The sequence below is a fragment of the Alnus glutinosa genome, chromosome 4, assembly GCF_958979055.1.
Source record: "Alnus glutinosa chromosome 4, dhAlnGlut1.1, whole genome shotgun sequence".
NCBI lineage: Eukaryota > Viridiplantae > Streptophyta > Magnoliopsida > Fagales > Betulaceae > Alnus > Alnus glutinosa.
Window position 1 is genome coordinate 14,842,098 of NC_084889.1, and position 18,829 is coordinate 14,860,926.

Consider the following 18,829-nt stretch of genomic DNA (forward strand, 5'->3'; position numbering starts at 1 on the left):
CTCCTAGGTGATTAAAGTTTATTAAATAAAGATTACTATATTTCAAAAAAAAAAAAATATCTCCTAACAAAGATGAATTTTGTAAGTCATTTGGAAAAAGAAAAAGTAAATATTTAAATAGAAAAAAAGCCACACCTAAGTTTGTCGTCTTAGGCTTCAAAATCTATTGAGCCAGCCCTGACCGTTTGGCAAACAATTCAATTTTTTCTAAAAAAGTCCACTTTAAAACATTTCTACTTTTTATATTACATCAATTATTTTTTGTTATTATTTATACAAAAAACTCACTAAAAAACATAAACTTTTTCACTTTTGTTTTCAAAAAATTCTAAACTTTTTTCTAATTTATATCACTTCTTATTATTATTTAAACAAAAATTCTACTACAAAATTGTTTACCAAACACACCCGATATTACATAAACAAATCCTCTCCATTCCAAATTACCATTTTACCCTTATTAAATAAAATGACCATCTTTTACCTCTCTAAATACACTAATTCGATTTTGTACTACCTACTTTTGTACGTTGACGATCCTTCTCCCAGTATGACTCTATTAATTATTAATTTTTATATTTTTAACTTCATAACTATTTTATAATAGGGCTAAATACGTCTGACCCTTCTTTGGTTTAATGCCTTTATTTTTTGTCCCATATGGTTCATTTCGTATCGTAGATGGTACTTCATTTCTAGCTAAAAACATAGATGAAACTTCTGTCCAAAAATTGACGTAAGTCCTCGTCAACACCTTTTAGGTGTTGACATGTGTCCTGTGCATTAAAAAAACTTGAAAAAAAAAAAATAATAAAACTTGAAAAAAAAAAAGCATTAAATTTTTTTTAAAAAAATAGAAGGGGTGGTTGAGCCACTCCCATAGCCTAAAGGGGGTGGTTCGGCCACCCCAAATAGAAAATGGGGGTGGCCAAAACCATCTCCAAAAGCCTTGGCTACCCCTATTTGGCTTGAAGTGGGTTCGACCACTCCAGACTGGTCATTCTGTAGGTGGCCAAACCACCTCTGTGGCCCATGGGAGTAGTTCGACCACTTCCACCACAAGGCCAAAGAGCAAAAAAAAAAAAAAAAAAAAAAAAAGGGTTTAGGGGATTAGGCCCTTGCAGGTGGCTGAACCACCTTCAAGGGTCATGGAGATGGCTCGGCCACCTCTAAGGCTTTTTGGGGTGGTTTCGGTCATCCCTATTTTGTCCAAAGGGGGTGGCTACCACCCCCTTCTATTTTCTTTTCCTTCAATTTTTAAGTTTTATTTTTTTAAGTTTTATTATTTTAAGTTCTTAATTTTTTAAAGCCTTTTATTTTCAGTTTTTTTTTAATATATAGGACACATGTCAACACCTTAGAGGTGTTGTCGTGAATTTCTGTCAATTTTTAGATGGAAGTACCATATTCATATTTCTAGTGACAGAGCTAGAAAATCATATGGGTAGGAGTTAGGGGCCAACATTTGTTGGTAAGCATCAGGCTGATTTTTTTTTTTTTACCTAATTTTTTTTTTGGAATTGAGGGGGGCCATGGCCCCTGGCCTCCCCTTAGTTCCGTCCCTACATTTTTCACCACAGCTAAGATACTATTTACGATACGAGATAAATTATAGGGAAACAAGAAATAAAATCGTTAAACTATATGGGGCAAAAATGTATTTAACCATTTATAATATTAATGTCAGTCTTAACAAATCTTTAATTATATTTTAGGACGCTAACAAAAATGTATGATATATGATTTTATTCCATAAGATTTATTTTCCTTGTACCGTTATCAACCAAAAGTCAAAAACCTAAGGGAGGCTCTGAAAAAATGGGTTCGAGAGGAGCGAGTGTCGTGCTATCGAGGGCCAATAGAATCAAGGCCAAGCTGCAATCGGCCCTGGAAGCGACCGCTTTGGAGATCGACGACGTGTCGTACCAGCACTCTGGCCACGCTGCCGTCCGAGAAACAGCGGAAGGCGAGACTCACTTCAACGTTAAGATCGTGTCCCCAAAGTTCGAAGGCCAGAGCCTCGTGAAACGGCACCGTCTGGTCTATGATGCACTGGCCGATGAGCTTCAATCTGGACTTCACGCGCTCTCCATTGTCGCCAAGTCGCCCCAGGAAGCGGCCGAAAAAAAAAAATAATCCATTGAGTGTGAGTAGTCGATAATGGCACTCTTAATTTTTATTTTTTTATTTTTGTGTGTGTGTGTGGCTTTGATGGATATGGACCTGATATGAGCACACAACTTGCTGATGCATATCTTGGAAATCCGTGAATAAAATCAGCACCTTTTAGTTTTACTCATTGGGTAATCCTCAATATATGAGCATTTGCCACTCTCGACTCGAGTGCCTGAAATACCCAGCATTTCCCATTTCTTTAGTAAAAGTTTACAAAATGCCTTTTACCTTCAATTAGGTTTAGAACTTTAGGCATAGTTGCACTTGTAATATTTTTTTTTTTTTTGAACAGAATAGTTGCACTTGTAATATTGATAAAGCATGATTAAATCCAACGCCAGACTATATAAGAGACACTGACGAGTGCTACAAAAATCTTTGGTAGAAATAAATAAAACTGAGCAAAAACTTTCATGCATAATCGTCGAGTCAGTAATATATCCATGAAACATGTATGTGATTCATATAGGGAGCCCATGTTTTATTTATTTATTTATTTTTAGGTTAATTACAAGAGAAATGATTTTTTCACATCTCTTGTACATCACTTTTCTAAATCAACCATTCAATTTGTAAGACCCACAAAGATCCACATGTGGGTCCTACAAATTCAATGGTTGATTTAGAAAAGTGATGTATGAAAGATATACAAGAGATGTGCATGTAACATGTCTCTACGCTTAAACTACCAATCGTTGGCAAAAAAGAATCATTTTGTTAGCCCATTTCGTTAAAATAGACAGAATATCAATCACGTGCCATGCACATGCGTTTATAGGCCTGATCTGACTCTTTTGTCATCAAACAAAAAGAAAAAAATAAAACAAAGAGGTTGTTGTCGACCTACCCCTAGGGGACTTAGGGTGGCCAAGCCATCTCCAAGCGCGTTTTGGGGTGGCTCAGTCACCCCTAAAACACATGTAGGGTGGCCACTGGCCAAGCCACCCTGAATCACTTGGAGGTGGTTCGGGTGGCCCTTTCTGTTATTTATTTATTTTTTCATTTTTTGAGGTTTCTTTTTCATTTTTAAAATTTTTTTTAAAAAAAATAAAATAAAAAACTTTGAGGGTATTTATGTAAATTTAGTTTCTAAATTCAGGTATTTTTGTCATCTCACATCTAAAAAAAGCATGTGTATGGCATGTGATCAGTATTCTGTCCGTTTTAACGATTTTGGTGGGATTTTTTTAGCCAATGATTGTTAGTTTAAGAATGCTGAGTGTGACAGGTGGAAGTTCGTGGAGACAATGGGTAAATGAGTGCTAGTTGAGGGGGCTGAGTGTAATTAACCCCCACCCCACCTCTACCCTCACCCTTTCCCACCCACTTTTTTTTTTTTTAAATGTTGTGTAGTGATTTCAAGTCCTTTAGAAAATTCAAATGGTTAAAAATGGATTGATATTTAAAAAAATTAATCGTTGCTGATTAGGTTGCTGAATTCTTTTGATACATTTTGTGCTGAATTAGGATTATGAAGGCATAAGAAGAAATATATGCTGAGCCTCTTAAATCAAACTCAACTAATTTCTTTACTCTTTTCTCATATCCTTGCAGACAGCTGAAGTATGTCACTTCTTTCCCTTAATAATTTTCAATTATTCTCTCTTTGCTTCCACTCTGTGGAATACTCTCTTTACTCGATTTGGTATGTTTTTGGTTATGCCTAGAAGAATTATCGACTTGTTTGCCTGTTGGTGGAATACTGGAAGGCCAAGGAGCCTTATGATTTAGAAGCTGGTGCCAATTTGCATCTTTTGGTGTGTTTGGAAGGAAAAAAATCTTAGGTGTTTCGAGGATTTGGAGAATTCCATGGAGGATATTTTAGCTTCATTTTTTTCGTACTTAGTATCTTTGGACAGTTGTTTTTTTTTTTTTTTTTTTTTTTTTTTTTTTTTTTTTTTTTTCTCAACTGCCGCTTAGTTTTATCGATTTTCTTGTTCTTTTTTCTCTTCCTAGTTAGGTGTTTTATTTTGTATACTTCCGGTGTACTTAGGGGCCCCTTACGCTTTCAATAAGACTAAATTTACTTTTCAAAAAAAATTATTCTCTCTTTGCCTTTTATTTTTCTTTTTCAAATGCTACATGCAGTTTCTTAGTTACTTCATAATTTCTTATTTTTCAATGCATCTACAGCAAGTCAAATTTGTGTAGTTTTGATTCTTTCTTTTCTAAACAGCTCTTCCTTATGGTTGGAGTAATTGTCAGAAACAAAAGGTTGTTTTTAAATACTTTTCCTCTTTTTAATAACATAGTCTTATCCCCTAGTATCATCTTCATCATGTTGGATGGTCAAGGTTTATGCTAATTTTTCTCTATTAAAGATCATGATTAGCAAGTTGTTATTGAGGTTGTGGGAAAAGAGATGATGGGCATTGTCTCACATTGGAAATCACCCTAAGTTACGTTGAATGGCAGATTGGGGTTTGTCTTAAGTGTTTGGGATGAGGCTGTATGGTGTTAGAGTCTCGTGTACCCTTCATATTACTTTTCTAAATGTATATTCAGCAGCCTTTAGTCCAAAATGATTGAGATCAGCTACAAAAACACCTTCTTCTCCAGTTAACTGTAAATAGGGGCATATATTTTTCTCCAGTTAACTGCCTGTACTGACATAATCTTTGTTAACTCACAGGCAGTAACGTCTCTCTTCACTATTTGATTGAATTTCGTTTTGCATTGCTCTTGCCCTTGTCCTGCTTTCAACTTGAATCAAATTTCTCCTCCTTGTTGGCATAGATTTGGTCTTTGTTTCATGTGATCAAATCACCGTAGTTTTCTTCATCTCATTGTATCTTTGATTGGTGCCACCTTATGTTTCTTAATTCATTGAATAGGCCAGGTGATTGCACCTCCAAAGCACTTTCTGCAGGATTGGTGGCTGTTGTAACCAGGTTTTTTCACCTTAAAGTTAGGAGGGACGTGTTTGTAATTAGAGTGAGATCTCACCATACTGAATTGAATCACCATGAGCCAAGCTACTTTATTTGTGTATATTCCAATTATTCTACTCCTTGCTTCTATCAAAAGTTTCAAAAGGTCATGCTAAGGACCAGATCCGAAGTTAGACACTGAACAGCAAAATTGAAATTTTTTTTATTAAGTTTATTCTGGTTTTCTTCCTTACTATTATCTCTCTCTCTCTCTCTTTGTTTTTTTTATTTATTTTTTATTAGTAATTGAATCATTAAAAGCGCAAAGCGCAACCTAAGTTCATAAGAAGTATATAAGAGAAACACCTACCTAGAAGGAGATTTCTTCCTTACTATTATCTTATAATTAATTTATATCAACTTGCTGGTATCTAATTGTGTGCTGCATTTCTTCAGTTTCACTATGTCTGTTTTGGATGAATCTGTTTATAATTGAGTTGAACTATTCCACTTTTTTTTTTTTCATAGTAAATCAAAATTACTTTTATCTTTCATCTTGAAATATGTATGTTTTTGTCATACAATTACAGAAAACTAAGTTATTTCAGATGATCATAAATGATCTTATTTTCATCATTCTATTGTCAATATGGGGATCATGACTAAGTTTTACCTGCCTCTCCATATTGTACTTCAGTAAACACCCGTCTTTGTATGATATATCACATTATAGCTCTTTACTTGATAAATACATGGTAGCCATTTACGTATACTCCGTGTTTGATTATATTGGGCTACTTGGCCCCTGCTGCTCTCTGGTGTGTTGTTGAAATTGAGAATGAATTTGGTTATGTCCTCACGGTGTTTCATGCTCCGAAAACAGAGACAAAAATAACAAGAAAGTTGATTAATGAGATTATAAAATTACAAACAAGCTAGAGAATTTTGATGTCGTTGCTTTGGATGAAATTGTCTGTACTCTTAATGTCAAATTGCCAATGCAGGTTCTGTTCATTGGGAAGTTGACAACTTTTTCAGCTGGTTTATGAAGTTGGCTTTCAAGGGTGGTAAGTCATGAGCCCTATTAGGTTGTAGGCTATAAAGAGTTGGGTGTATAATAGTTGCTTTCTCTTTTGTGCATGTCTTCTGTTATATCTTTTCCTTGGCCACAATTTCTTTTGAATATTGTGCACAATTTATGATGCTAATGTGCCTCTGCATTGTCTGAAAGCTGTTCCCTGTTTAAGAGATGAGCACACAATGATTTTAACTGTTTCATTGTTGATTAAAGTACACACTTGTCCAGCTGCTAATAAGGACACTTGAACTCTTTGTTAGAAAGGGAAAGTTGAAGGCTTGAAGACTCTGTAGGATACAATAAAAACATGACCCCTTTATCTCAGATATTTATATGCAGGACATAATTTATGTTCAGTGTAATGTGGATTGTTGCATATCCATAAAAATTGCTTACTTGCTTGGACCGTGACGTTACTGACTTGATTGCGGCTCACCAAAATGTACCTTCCTAAATCTTTAGAGAAATGCTATTTAATATATTCTTATACGACTGTCATATAGCTAAGATAATATGACAGTGGAAATCAGTCATTAATTTATTGTTATTATTATTATTATAAGTCATTGTTGATCTAAATACTAATTTTATTGTCACATCATTGCAGTTGTATGGTAGTCATATAATAATTTTATTATTTACTAAATAGCAGTACTCTAATCTTTAATGTAAAATTGGCCACGGTATAAAAAGCCTATTCACTTTTTTCAATCAGCCTAGTTTTATGCTTTATTATCTTGAGGAAGAAGATAAATTTTCTTGTTGATTGCATGGCACAAACTAATTGTCCGATACATAACCGTCTAATGAGGTGTAGTTTTTTATTTTATTTTATTTTATTTTATTTTATTTTATTTTATTTTCTTGTTTTGTTTTTGTTTTTTGTTTTTTGTTTTTTGTTTTTTTTTTTTTTGTTTTTTTTTTTTGTTTTTTTTTTTTGTTTTTTTTTTTAAAAAAAAAAAAATTGGTGAGGTGTAGTTAAAAATGTACATAATGCCATGATAATAATAAGTCAAACAAATAGACATGGGAACAGGTGTGCCGTTGCCTTCACAAAGTAAAGCAGATCTTCACCCCCCCAAATTATGAAAAATTGTGCCATTGGTGTGTATAGTTGATCTAAATGACAAATCGCTTTTTGTGATATCAAAATGAATTCAGAGATTTATGTGGTTGGCCTAATTTATAAATCGTCCCCTGAAGTCAAATTTTGTTAAAAGAATTTAACATATTTTGTTAGTTGTTACGTCAACGCCAATAAGATGATGATACGTGGCATTCTTAATAAAAATACAAATTTAAAAAACTATATATATATATATATATATATATATATATATATATATATATATATATATATATATATATATATATATATATATTTTAAAAAAATAAAATAAAATAGAAGAATAACTGGCAGCCACCCCCAACCAATGTGGGTGGCGCGCAGGTGGACGGGGGTGGCGTAAATGGATTTTGGGGGGGGGGGGGGGGGGGGTGGGGGTGGTCGGGCTACCCCGACCCCCAAAGAGATCGAGGGGGGGAGATGGTTGGGCTACCCCTAGAGGTCAGATGGTGGCTGCGAGGCACCTCTTTCATTTTTTCAATTTTTTTAAATAATTTTTGAAGTTTATATATTTATATTTTTTATTAGGAGTGACATGTGTCGTCATCTTAATAGAGTTGACATGGTGCTTAACATAATTTGTCAAATTTTTTAACAGAATTTGATTACAAGAATTTGTAAATTAGTTAAATCACATGGATCTTTGAATTCATTTTAATACTATAGTGAGCGATTTGTCATTTAGGCAAATTACAGGGACTGATGATACAATTTCCCCCCAAATTAAAGCAAAGAAGAAATTGAAAGTCAACTAAACCTATCCAGCGTACATAAGAACTGTTGCTGTCCAACTGGGTCCATTACTCTGTTATTTTAAAATATGCACGATTTGGGTGGAGTGGCAATTCTTACATGTTTTTTTTTGTAGTCGATAATTAAATTGGACATGTGTCGATATATATGGAATATGATATAACACACTATCGGAATTTGTTAAGATTTTGAACAAAAGTTGAAAGTAAGTACTTAATTGGATATGAAATGGCACACTAAGTGAGCTTTCGGAACATTTTTATACCACGTAGAACTTATTGTAAATGGGTGTAACCTTGATAGCTATTTTATTTAAGGATTAAATATTATTTAAGCCCCTAAATTAATAATCATTTTTGGTAAAACACCATGTACTGAGAAATGTCATGTTTGGTCCTCAAACTACCAATTTGCTTAAGCATCTCCCTGGGCACACCAAATGATTTTTATACTTTGCAAACTAGAGGGAGTGAGAGACAAAGAGAGCCATCAACTTGAGCTTTTTCTCACAATGAGGATTATGAAAGTAGGTGCAAATCTTTTCTTCGTGGTAGATAAATATTTTTACATCTATCCATTTCTATGACGGAGGGATTTTCCAGGTTAAAGTGGTTATATTATTATTGAATAGTGGTTATACTAACTCCTGGTTTTTGCCTTTTCAATTAAACCCCTTTTGGGAATTAAAAAAAGAGAGAAGTTGAGGCCTACTTCAATTGTTAAAAGATTAAGAGTTAAATGCCTTCGAGGTACTTGCGGTAAGACTTTATATCAAATGGCTATCTCGGTTTTTAAAAGTATCGTAGATTATGTCTTGATCCTAAATGCGAAGTTAGTACTTCCAACATCTTTCGCTTATTATTTTAATAGGAGACATATTAAACCAATCAATAACTGTCGCGTGTCTCATTAATATTATTTTAAAATTAATTAATTCTTTTTTAAAAAATGAAAAATAATAATAATAAAAAAAACTGGATGGCTCGAGCTAACCTTATTGGTCAAAAAGTGTGGTCGAACCCTATTTTTGGCTAAGGAGTGGCCCAAACATGAAGTGGCTCAAACATAGAGTGGATTCGATTACCCCCAAATAGTCATGGGGTGGGGGCCGTCGAAAACCATCTCAAGGCCATTTAAGGGTGGTCGACCATTTTGGGGGGGGGAGGGAACACAGGTACTAAAAAACATGTAATTAGCACAAAGATGAAAATAAAGTTTAGCAAAGAGTGGCGAAGAACAAACTGGTATTCCCGCCAACAATAACAATAGCGAGAGTGCAGGGGCGCATGGGTATGGTCGTTTAGTAGCGAGTAGAAGAAGAGTAGAATGGGTCAAATCATGCATCCTCATCTTAGCTGGAATGGCTGCCGTCATTTTAGGATTTCCTCTGAATCTGTCCACCCACACCCTCTCTCTCTCTCTCCCCTCAATTTGCTTCAATCATTCTCGCTCAGCGCCTGCCGCTTTCTCTGTCTACAATTTTATAGAATCAAACAGATCTAAAAAGTGATTAGGGGAGAAGGGGAGGGAAACATGAACGAGAAGGCCTCCGTCTCTAAGGAGCTTAATGTCAAGCATACCAAGGTGTTGTATTCTCTCTCTCCCTCTCTACTTTTTTTTTTTTTTTTTTCGTTTCTCTAAATTTCGTTTAAAAAAAAAGAAATTTTTTCTTGGTTGTTGGCTAGTAGATCAGAGATTCAGTTGGGTTTGTTTTTGTTTTTGTTTTTTTTCGTTTTTGGTGATAGAGGAATTGGCGAATTTGCTCTTATACGGCACAGGTAATAATAATGTAAGGGTGGGACAGGGTTATGGTGCATCTTAGGATCGGACCCACTACTTGTATGCGTTGTGCAGTATTAGTTTCTTATGATTAGAAAACCCTGAAAGTAGTAGCCAAGAAAACCGACAAAGGGAGAAAAGAAAGACAGATTTGAATTCGTATGCAAAACCAATTAGATTTTTGGATTGTTTTTATTTTTTATTAGTAATTTCAATATCATTAAATAAGTGTAAATGGGCGCAACTCTATAACCCATTAAGTATATAAGAGAACCCTTAATATGAAGAAAAAGATAAACAAAAGTTCAAAAAATCCGCAAAACTAGAAATAAGCAAACTATGATGTGCTATATCCAGGTATAGAAAGTGCTGATCAGGATCTTCCGTAACTCTAACATTGAAGTCTCTACTACATCTTCAAAGCTCCGAACATTCCAATTTCTCCAAAGGCACCACATTAAACACAATGGAGCCAACCTCCATGCTTCCATAATTGTACCATGCCCTGCCTGTCCTCCCCAACTAATCAACAAATCAATCACTCGTCTAGGCATAACCCAATCTACACCAAACATATTAAGAATTGAACTCCATAACTCTCTTGCTACTTCACAATGAATCAGTAAGTGATCAATGGATTCCCCACTCTTCTTGTACATGCAACACCACTCAACTACCACAACATTCCTCTTTCTCTAATTATCCAGCATCAATATTTTCCCTAAGGCCATTGTCCACACAAAAAATGCCACCCGTGAGAGAGCCTTGACTCTCTCAATACTATTCCAAGGAAAAAGGGGATCCATTCGGACTAATAAAACAACTTCACTTCAAACTTGCTCCTTTGGAAGCATTCCATCCTATTCTATCATCATCTCCTTGTCTTAGTCTAAAAGAATACAACCTCTCAAAGAAAGATAATACCACCTCCACCTCCCAATCCTGAATTGGTTAGGTAAAAGTTACATTCCAGTGCATATTCCCTTCTCGAAACTGCAAATTATCCGCCACCTACGCATCTTTTCTCCATGCAATACTGAACAAGTTTGGATAAGATATCTTCAACGGACTATCACCACACCACACATCATATAAAAAATTGACATTTGACCCATCACCCGCCTCATATCTAACAAATTTTGAAAATGTTTCCCATCCTCTTATAAATTTCCATATTCCCACTCCAAATGGACCTGTTACCTCCTTAGAGCACAAACTTCCCCTTATGCTATCATATTCAGTCTCTATCACCAATCTCCATAATACCTTTCTATCCATAGCATACCGCCACAACCATTTTTCCAAAAGGGTTCGATTTTTCTAACTCCCAACACATATGATTTTATCAGAGTACAAATCCTTGCCCAACTCACTAAATGAATTTAAACTCATCCCCAATATCATCCCATAAAAAATCCTCTGAAGTCTCTCAAGCCTATTAGACACTCCCACTGGAATAGAGAAAAGAGACAAATAATATGTAGGTAAATTGGATAGCGTACTCCTGATTAGAGTCAATCTACCGTTCTTAGATAAATAAAGTTTTTTTCCATCCAGCCAACTGACGTTCCATTTTTTCAATAATTCCATTCCAAATAGATGTAGCCTGATAAAAATCACCCAATGTCAAACCCAAATACTTCATTGGCAATGAAGATACTCGATAACCAAGAATATTGGCTAGTTTTTCTACATCTCCCACTTTGCCTACAGGAATAATTTCTGATTCTGCTAAATTGATATTCAATCCCAAATTGCTTCAAAGCATAAGAAAATACATTGCAAATGTTGAAATTGTTCGGAATTTGCACCACAGAAAAGAGTACCGTCAGCAAACAGTAAATGAGACACTAACAACTCTTCATTGTTCATTGACCCCACTGAAAATCCTGATAAAAGTCCCCTATCCACTGTAGCAGCCATCATTCTACTTAATGCCTTCATAACCACCACGAACAATAGCGGTGATAATGGATCCCCTTATCTTAAACCATAAGAGCTAGAAAAAAATTTGGATGGTGAACCATTCATAAGAGTGGAAAACTGCACTGTAAATATACAATGTGCTATCCAAATCTGTATTTCATCAACAAACAGAGCAAGAACTCCCAATTTACATGATCCTACGGCTCCTCCAAATCCAATGTGCACAACACTCCGGGTTCCCAAGATATAATCCGACTTATCCAAGCATTCATTAGCGATTAGCACTGAATCCAAAATTTGTCTACCTTTGATGAAAGCATTTTGTGAATTAGAGATAATTTTTCCGAACACCGATTTTTGCCTGTTTGCTAAAATCTTGGAAAGAATTTTATAAACTCCACCTACTAAGCTAATTGGCTAGAAGTCCTTAACATCCACAACTCCTGTCTTCTTTGGTATAAGAGAAACAAAGTTTAACGATTCACCCCGAACATTACAATATTTTCTGCTTTTGGCTTTACCAGACTTTCTAGAAGATCACCCACCCTGATACTATTTTCGCATAAGCACGTTTAACTGCGGAGTTCTGATAGGCTCATGTCCATCATGACTTTAAAACGCGTTATGTCAATAAGGGTATATATATATATATATAGGTACACACACACACACACACACACACACACACACACACATTTATATAAGTACATCCCATTCCCATACCTAGGCGATGTGGGACGTCACATGAAGGTTGCACTAAGACTCTTCACAAACTTCCGTCAGCTATGAAACTCCTCAAAAAATGCTATGATGTCCTCTTTCATTACCTCCCAACACTTCTTGAAAAAGCCACAGTGAAACTATCCGGCCTCGGTGCCTTGTCACCATTCAAATTCCGCACCATCTCCCACACTTCTTGCTCCTCAAAATCTCTCTCCAACCAATTACTCTCTTTCGCAACAATAGAAAGGAACAAAAGACCATCCACCTTTGGTCATCATGTAAATTGTTCAGAATACAATTTATCATAGAATTGCACTATATGCTCCTTTATTTAGCAGAGTTAGAAGACATGGAAACGTTGATGACTAAAGAACCCAATTATGTCTCTACTAAACATACAATGTCTGCCTTCCAATCTCTGAGGAGCCCTCTAATTCTCAGCCTTTTATCCTAATCATTTAGCTCTCTGACATTCCATGAGAGTATCTTGGGTTTCAGAATGAACAATTTGATCCCCTCCGCTTTCCTTTCCTCTATTAGATTGTCCTCCCTTCTTATCATAATTGATTGAGCAATCCAACCACTGTAACTCCCGGTTACCTTTTGTCCCTGGTTTAAAATATACTTTTGACGCATAACCTGCAAAAGCCTGATTTCTACTAGCTTCAATCGCAGAAAATAATGCCAACATTTGATCCTCAAATCCATCACATGACAACCCTACTACATGACATAAATTCTTCACCCATTCAACCTACCAATTGGAGGACACCAAATTTGGAACACCCTGTTTTGCACCCATAGCAAGTGGATGGACTCACAGTGGTTCACTCCCCTCAAACTCCTCCCTAACAACATTCACCATTGCCCATGAAGGATTATTCATTTCCCCACATAAATGTAACAATTTGTTATTCAATTCAATTCCATTCAACTCATATTCCTGCAGCTCCTGAATAATCTGACCCCTTATACTTCCTTCCCCATGCTCATTCTCCATGGACACCTAAGCATTTTCAGAAACCCCCCTTGACAGAAGCCCTCTAACCCCGTCTCCATCAACAAACTCTCGAAACATACTCTGTCCCCTCCCCCTAATTTTCTCCATGAGACAGGATTCTTCATTCTGAGTTGAAGAACATCCTGTTAACATCCCCTCCTTAAAACACCATTCAAACTAGTCCCTGAGCCATCATCACCTTCAACTTCTGTAACAGTCTCCTTAAACGAAGAACAAATCACCTGAGTGTTTTAACTCCATGCTACCTACACCCTTCGGCCTTATCTGAATATTCCCGAGCTAATCCCACCTCATCTATCGTAGTCTTCTGTGCCACACCCACCCTTGTCGACGCCCCAGTACCTTCTTTGATCGTGTCAAAACATGACCCAATTGAAATGGATGCGTCAGCCCACTTCTCGGCAATTTCTGCCTCCTTCAACTTCACATTTACCAACCTAACTCTGTCGTTGGAATCCTCTTGTCACCAGGCGTCACTGCAACTGCACTTATTTCCGCCGCACTAAGCTCCTTTGGAACAGATTCGCCCCGCCCATAATTCTGTTATATTTACTGAATGATATTAGAGTATGTAAGAAACATGTGTATAGACAAAACCATAAGCTATAACAGTAAGTTGTTAACTACATATTCTTTCACATATTGAAGGTCATCTGTTTGATTTTAACTCAAAAGAAGCCGAGCAGCTATGAAGCATAAATCCAAAAGCCATGTTAATGAGACATTGAATTCTAATGCAGAACCATCGTATTCCTTCCCATCCAGCGGGGTCACATTGTACAGAAAGTCACTACTCCAAGACTTGGTATTTTGGAGGTCAACATTGAATGAGTTATTTCACTAAATAGCTTGTCACTTTGTGTGAACTGCTTGATGTGATAGATGTATTGGATATCTAAGGAGAAGGGACAAAACATATCTGGCCAGCAAAATCTAGGAACTAAGATATTAGGAATGCACTGAAAATGAAGACAACCCATCTGACATGAAACACAAATTTTACCATGAAAAAACTTCTCTTAGCTATGATATCTGTTTCTGTGTTAGTTGGCATTTGAATCCAGGACTCCTTTTTGAATGAATTCTCTACTCAAGAGAATTGCCTGGGTTGTCTTTGAACATCATTTCAAGCTCTATGTCATATCTTGTATTTTGTACAAATCAAAACTATTGAATGTCTTTTTTAGTTTTGCTACAGCAGCAATTGTTTTATTGTGTCTTTACTTTTTTATGCAGATTTTAGAGGGTCTTCTTAAGCTGCCAGAGAATAGGGAATGTGCAGATTGCTGGAACAAGTATTTATTTCAGAACCCAATTTTGATGTTTAGCATCCTGTCATTACTGTAGAGTACTAAGCTTAGGCAAACTTCATCTTTGATGGATCTTGGTCCTTATTTCAGATCATGCCATAGTTAATTCCAAATACTAACTTAAATATCTTAAAGGACACTTAATATGTGCCATTTATCTGCTGGTTTCTTTTTATGAACTTCTTTCATGGATTGTTTATTGCAGTTCTTAATCTATCATAGTTGTTAATCACCCTGTTCGTGAGTGCAGTAGAATACAGCGAAACACCTGGGTTTAGGTTTTATTGCTTTCCAATCAGTAGAACTGGTCAAATCAATCGTCAGTACTGAATGTTTAGCTTTGTTACATTGAACCTGTATATGAGGTGCATATCCATGAACTCTTCCTTACTAACTTCTTTTTTTTTTTTTTCCTTATTTTTTTATTTAACTAAACTCACATTTCCTTTCAGAAAGTCTAGTTGAACTAAAAACAAATGATTTCAATTATCAAAATAAGTAGCTGAAACCAATTAGCTATGCGTAAGGTTCAGCGTAATTAAATTGGTGAAGTGAAGAATATATTTATGATAATTTAATTTATTCAAAGAAATGGGTGTACTTGGTACACCGGGAGATAGAAGAGCTACGCTAATAACTAAGATCTAAAAGTACAAAGGTCTAGAAATTCCATAAACACCATTGTCAACTTCATAACCGAGAGTTCATCATCTTTGAAAGTCCTTGTGTTTCGTTCTCCCTAAATGCACCATTTAAGGCATTGTTATCATGTTTTTTTTTGTTCTTCTTGCCCCTACTAGCTAGGTCGCTTCTCTTGTATACTTCCTATGTACATGAGGCGCCTTACGCTTTTAATGATTTATTGATTATTTATAAAAAAAAAGAAAAAAAGGCATTGTTAAATCACTAGTTCTTCCAAAAATTTAAGCTGATAGGAAATCATGAATTTAATAATTTTTAAATTTATATGATGACATTTCTTATCACGTGTGGGCTCAAACTCCCTCTCAACAAGTGAGACCAACACGTGAAATATTTAATAGAAATGAGGGTAAATTATAGACTCAGGAGATTTAAAACCATGATCTCTGCTCTGATATCATATCAAATCACCATTTATTCTAAAAGTTTAAGCTGTAGGAAAAATATGAATTTAATAATTGAAATTTGTATTCTAATAGGAATAAATGACTGGTTTCTATATTAGTTTAATAAATAATATGATTAAAGCTGAATAGAATCAAATATGCTAATTGCCCACATAAAACAGAGCGCACCAGTAGCGAGGCCTAGACCTTAATGGCTACAAATGAAATGAAGAAAAATATCACCAATTGTAGATGAAAGGAAGCTTATAAACGCCTAAAGCTTATTCAATTTCCCTAGAACTGGGAAGAAACCCCCACTTCTATGAACCCAACAAAGTCTCCATTATTCTCCACTAGGTGTGGCCTAAAAGGCTAAAAGTAAGAATTTATTACCACCAGATCGAAATATAATAAGATTTTTTCATAATTGACCATTGTCATGTAATCATGAAGAAGTTTCTAAAAGATTGAATGTTTTCAAAATTAAACATTATGTTACAAGAAAGCTGCCCAGTTTGTGAGATTGAAGGTACATAAATTATGTTGAGAGTGTTGCCCCTTTTGGAAACTTCTCATGAACTAGATATTTAGATTGAAATTCTACTGAGGGGAGAATTTGTGCAATTATTGAGGATTTTTCTATGACATGAGGGAAGACATGCCCTCCTAAAGAATGCTCTTCGGTCAATTAATTTGACTCAAAGTTTACATCTCAAGGAAAGCTCTCAAATTGGTGAAATTGATGGAAACATCCAAGTTTTATGGAGAGTATTTCTTCTTTAACAAAAGTTTCCAGTCAACTGGAGAATTAGATTGAGATTTTACCGAGAAAGAGATTATTAGTGCAATCATGAGGATGTGTCCTATCAAACTAGGGAAAGACAATCCCCTTTCTTTAGTCAATTGATTCTTCTAATAGAAGAATCTAAGAAATTCCCAAATTGCTCATTAAAACGAGAGGAGCTTTGTCCATACAGAGGGAACATCTTCACGTGACAAGGTAATATTTTTATTAAAAATTTCTGATGTAGGAAAGACTTAACATAATCCGGCCTCTGTTTGCTAGGAAACAGTGGTAGGATGCTTTCTGATTGTAGGAGCTGTTCTGGTGTCCAGGTTCTCTTAAAACAGCAAAGAAGAAGAAGAAACTAGCAATGTACCTTAAAACATAATCACTCACGATTCCATCAATTCGAGGTTATTTTCTTTTAAGTACATCGGGAAAAAAAAAAAAAAACTTGCTTGACAATAAAATCCTCCTAAAAGTATGATAGACCAATATGCAAACCATCTAAAATTCAATCTTAGTGAAATCACCTAATTAATAGCAAAAACTTCTTAAAACTGAAGAATGGATACTTAAGATTCATAGAATCTATTGGAAAAGCCTAGACCTAACCTAACCCTAGATCACAAATACTAAAACTTTGTAGAAAACGACAATTACATCATTTTTCTCCTTTTTTTTGGATAAGTAATGCATATCATTAATAAGCGCAGAGGGGTGCAACCCCAGCACATAGAATATGTACAATAAATAATCCCCATTAATGATTAAAAGAACATAAATCCACAAATTCAGAAAAGTTAGAAAAATGAGAAATATTATACGGCCCCTTCCATATATAAAGCGATTGGACCAAGATGTTCTTGAGCTCTTCCACCGACTTCCCACGATCTTCAAGACATCTTGCATCATTTTTCTCCTATCTCTCCATCAATTTCACATCTTATAATGAAATGTCAATCTGATAAGAAAATATGTCCGTCTTGTAATGGCATGTAATTTATGGAAACTCAATTGGGAGAATGAATAAATATTCCTGAAATTTTCTTCATCCTTCTCTTGTCTTCTTTTCATAGTAGGTATTCTCCATATGGAAGATGTATTTAACAGTCTGATCCAATTGGATAGCAAATATGCGTTCATGTGTATAAGAACAACATACAAAATATAATTCTGAAGTTGAGAATCGATTTTGAGTTTAAGTCGGCATGAGTCTCACATGCTAACTTGGATCCTGTTTAAAATATTTGTCCCAAACTTGGTCTTGTAGGCATCAGAAGGGTCAGTTTACTTCCCTCCTTGGTCTAGCATTATGCTCTTCTTTCTATCACAAGTGTTCTCATGACTGAAAGTCTTAAGTTCAGGTTTAAAATTTGTTTTTGTTAGTTAAACTAAGTTTGACAATCTGATGTATATATTGATGAGGTTTCAAGCCGAGTGCTAAGTATATATCTACTGAAATTTCCATTTTGAATGTATCAGGGCCCCACGATGGGCGAGTGTGAACCTTGGAATATTTATATGCATGCAATGTTCGGGAATTCATCGAAGTCTTGGAGTACATATATCGAAGGTTTATGTCATCTGACTTAAGTCTTTCTGTTATGGTTTTTGTTATGCAGTCACAGCTTCCAGTTGCTTTTGAAATTGACTTAGACTGTTTCAAACTTTTTATATGTGAATCCATATTTCTTTTGCATGAAAAAATGTATATATCCATATGGTTGAAAGATTACACTTGGATATTATCTGTAAAGAAAGAATATATCCCTGTTAATTGGTCAATTAAACTCGAGGAGCTAAATTGCTAGTTTTGCATTGAACCTCATGCATCTGTTCAGTAAAAATTAATGTCAACTCCGGTTGCTTATGCATAACTGTGAATTTAGGATTATAAGGTATGATAAAGTCAAGGAACATATTCCTTTTCCCACCTCTGGGGCAGGAGAGGAATGTGGTTTATGAGATCAATTTGTCGTGAGAGATACAACAAAATTCCATTTTTATGAAGATAACTAGCTGATTAGGCTGTTAGCCGTGGCTAAATGTGAATAGTCTTTGACTCTTTATGCACGACGTCAATTGCTTATGAACAGTGAATATAGACATGAGTGCTGTGTTTTGAAGAGGATACAAGGATTGAATTAAAATGGAACAGATTGGTCAAACATGGCTACTTGCTAAAATTTAGAT

General features: G+C 35.3%; 1 protein-coding gene and 1 long non-coding RNA gene across 7 annotated transcripts in view; both read left to right on the top strand.

The window, feature by feature from the left end:
- Positions 1-1,729: 1,729 nt before the first annotated feature.
- On the top strand, positions 1,730-6,518 carry LOC133865293 (uncharacterized). The gene is made up of 2 exons (XR_009899686.1): positions 1,730-2,146; positions 6,050-6,518. It is a non-coding gene; the product is annotated as an uncharacterized LOC133865293 (long non-coding RNA).
- A 2,655-nt stretch (positions 6,519-9,173) lies between these two features.
- LOC133865268 (probable ADP-ribosylation factor GTPase-activating protein AGD15) overlaps positions 9,174-18,829 on the top strand; it is a 29,978-nt gene continuing 20,322 nt past the window's right edge. For 2 of the 6 annotated variants that reach the window (XM_062301644.1, XM_062301643.1), the window contains exons 1-3: positions 9,175-9,586; positions 14,688-14,746; positions 18,119-18,209. In XM_062301644.1, the coding sequence (XP_062157628.1) occupies positions 9,536-9,586; positions 14,688-14,746; positions 18,119-18,209 (201 nt within the window). In that variant the 5' untranslated portion in view covers positions 9,175-9,535. Of the gene's footprint in view, positions 9,587-14,687; positions 14,747-14,984; positions 15,127-17,906; positions 18,001-18,118; positions 18,210-18,829 lie in introns of those variants that run through there. The other 4 variants (XR_009899681.1, XR_009899680.1, XM_062301646.1 and 1 more) reach the window with 3 other exon arrangements.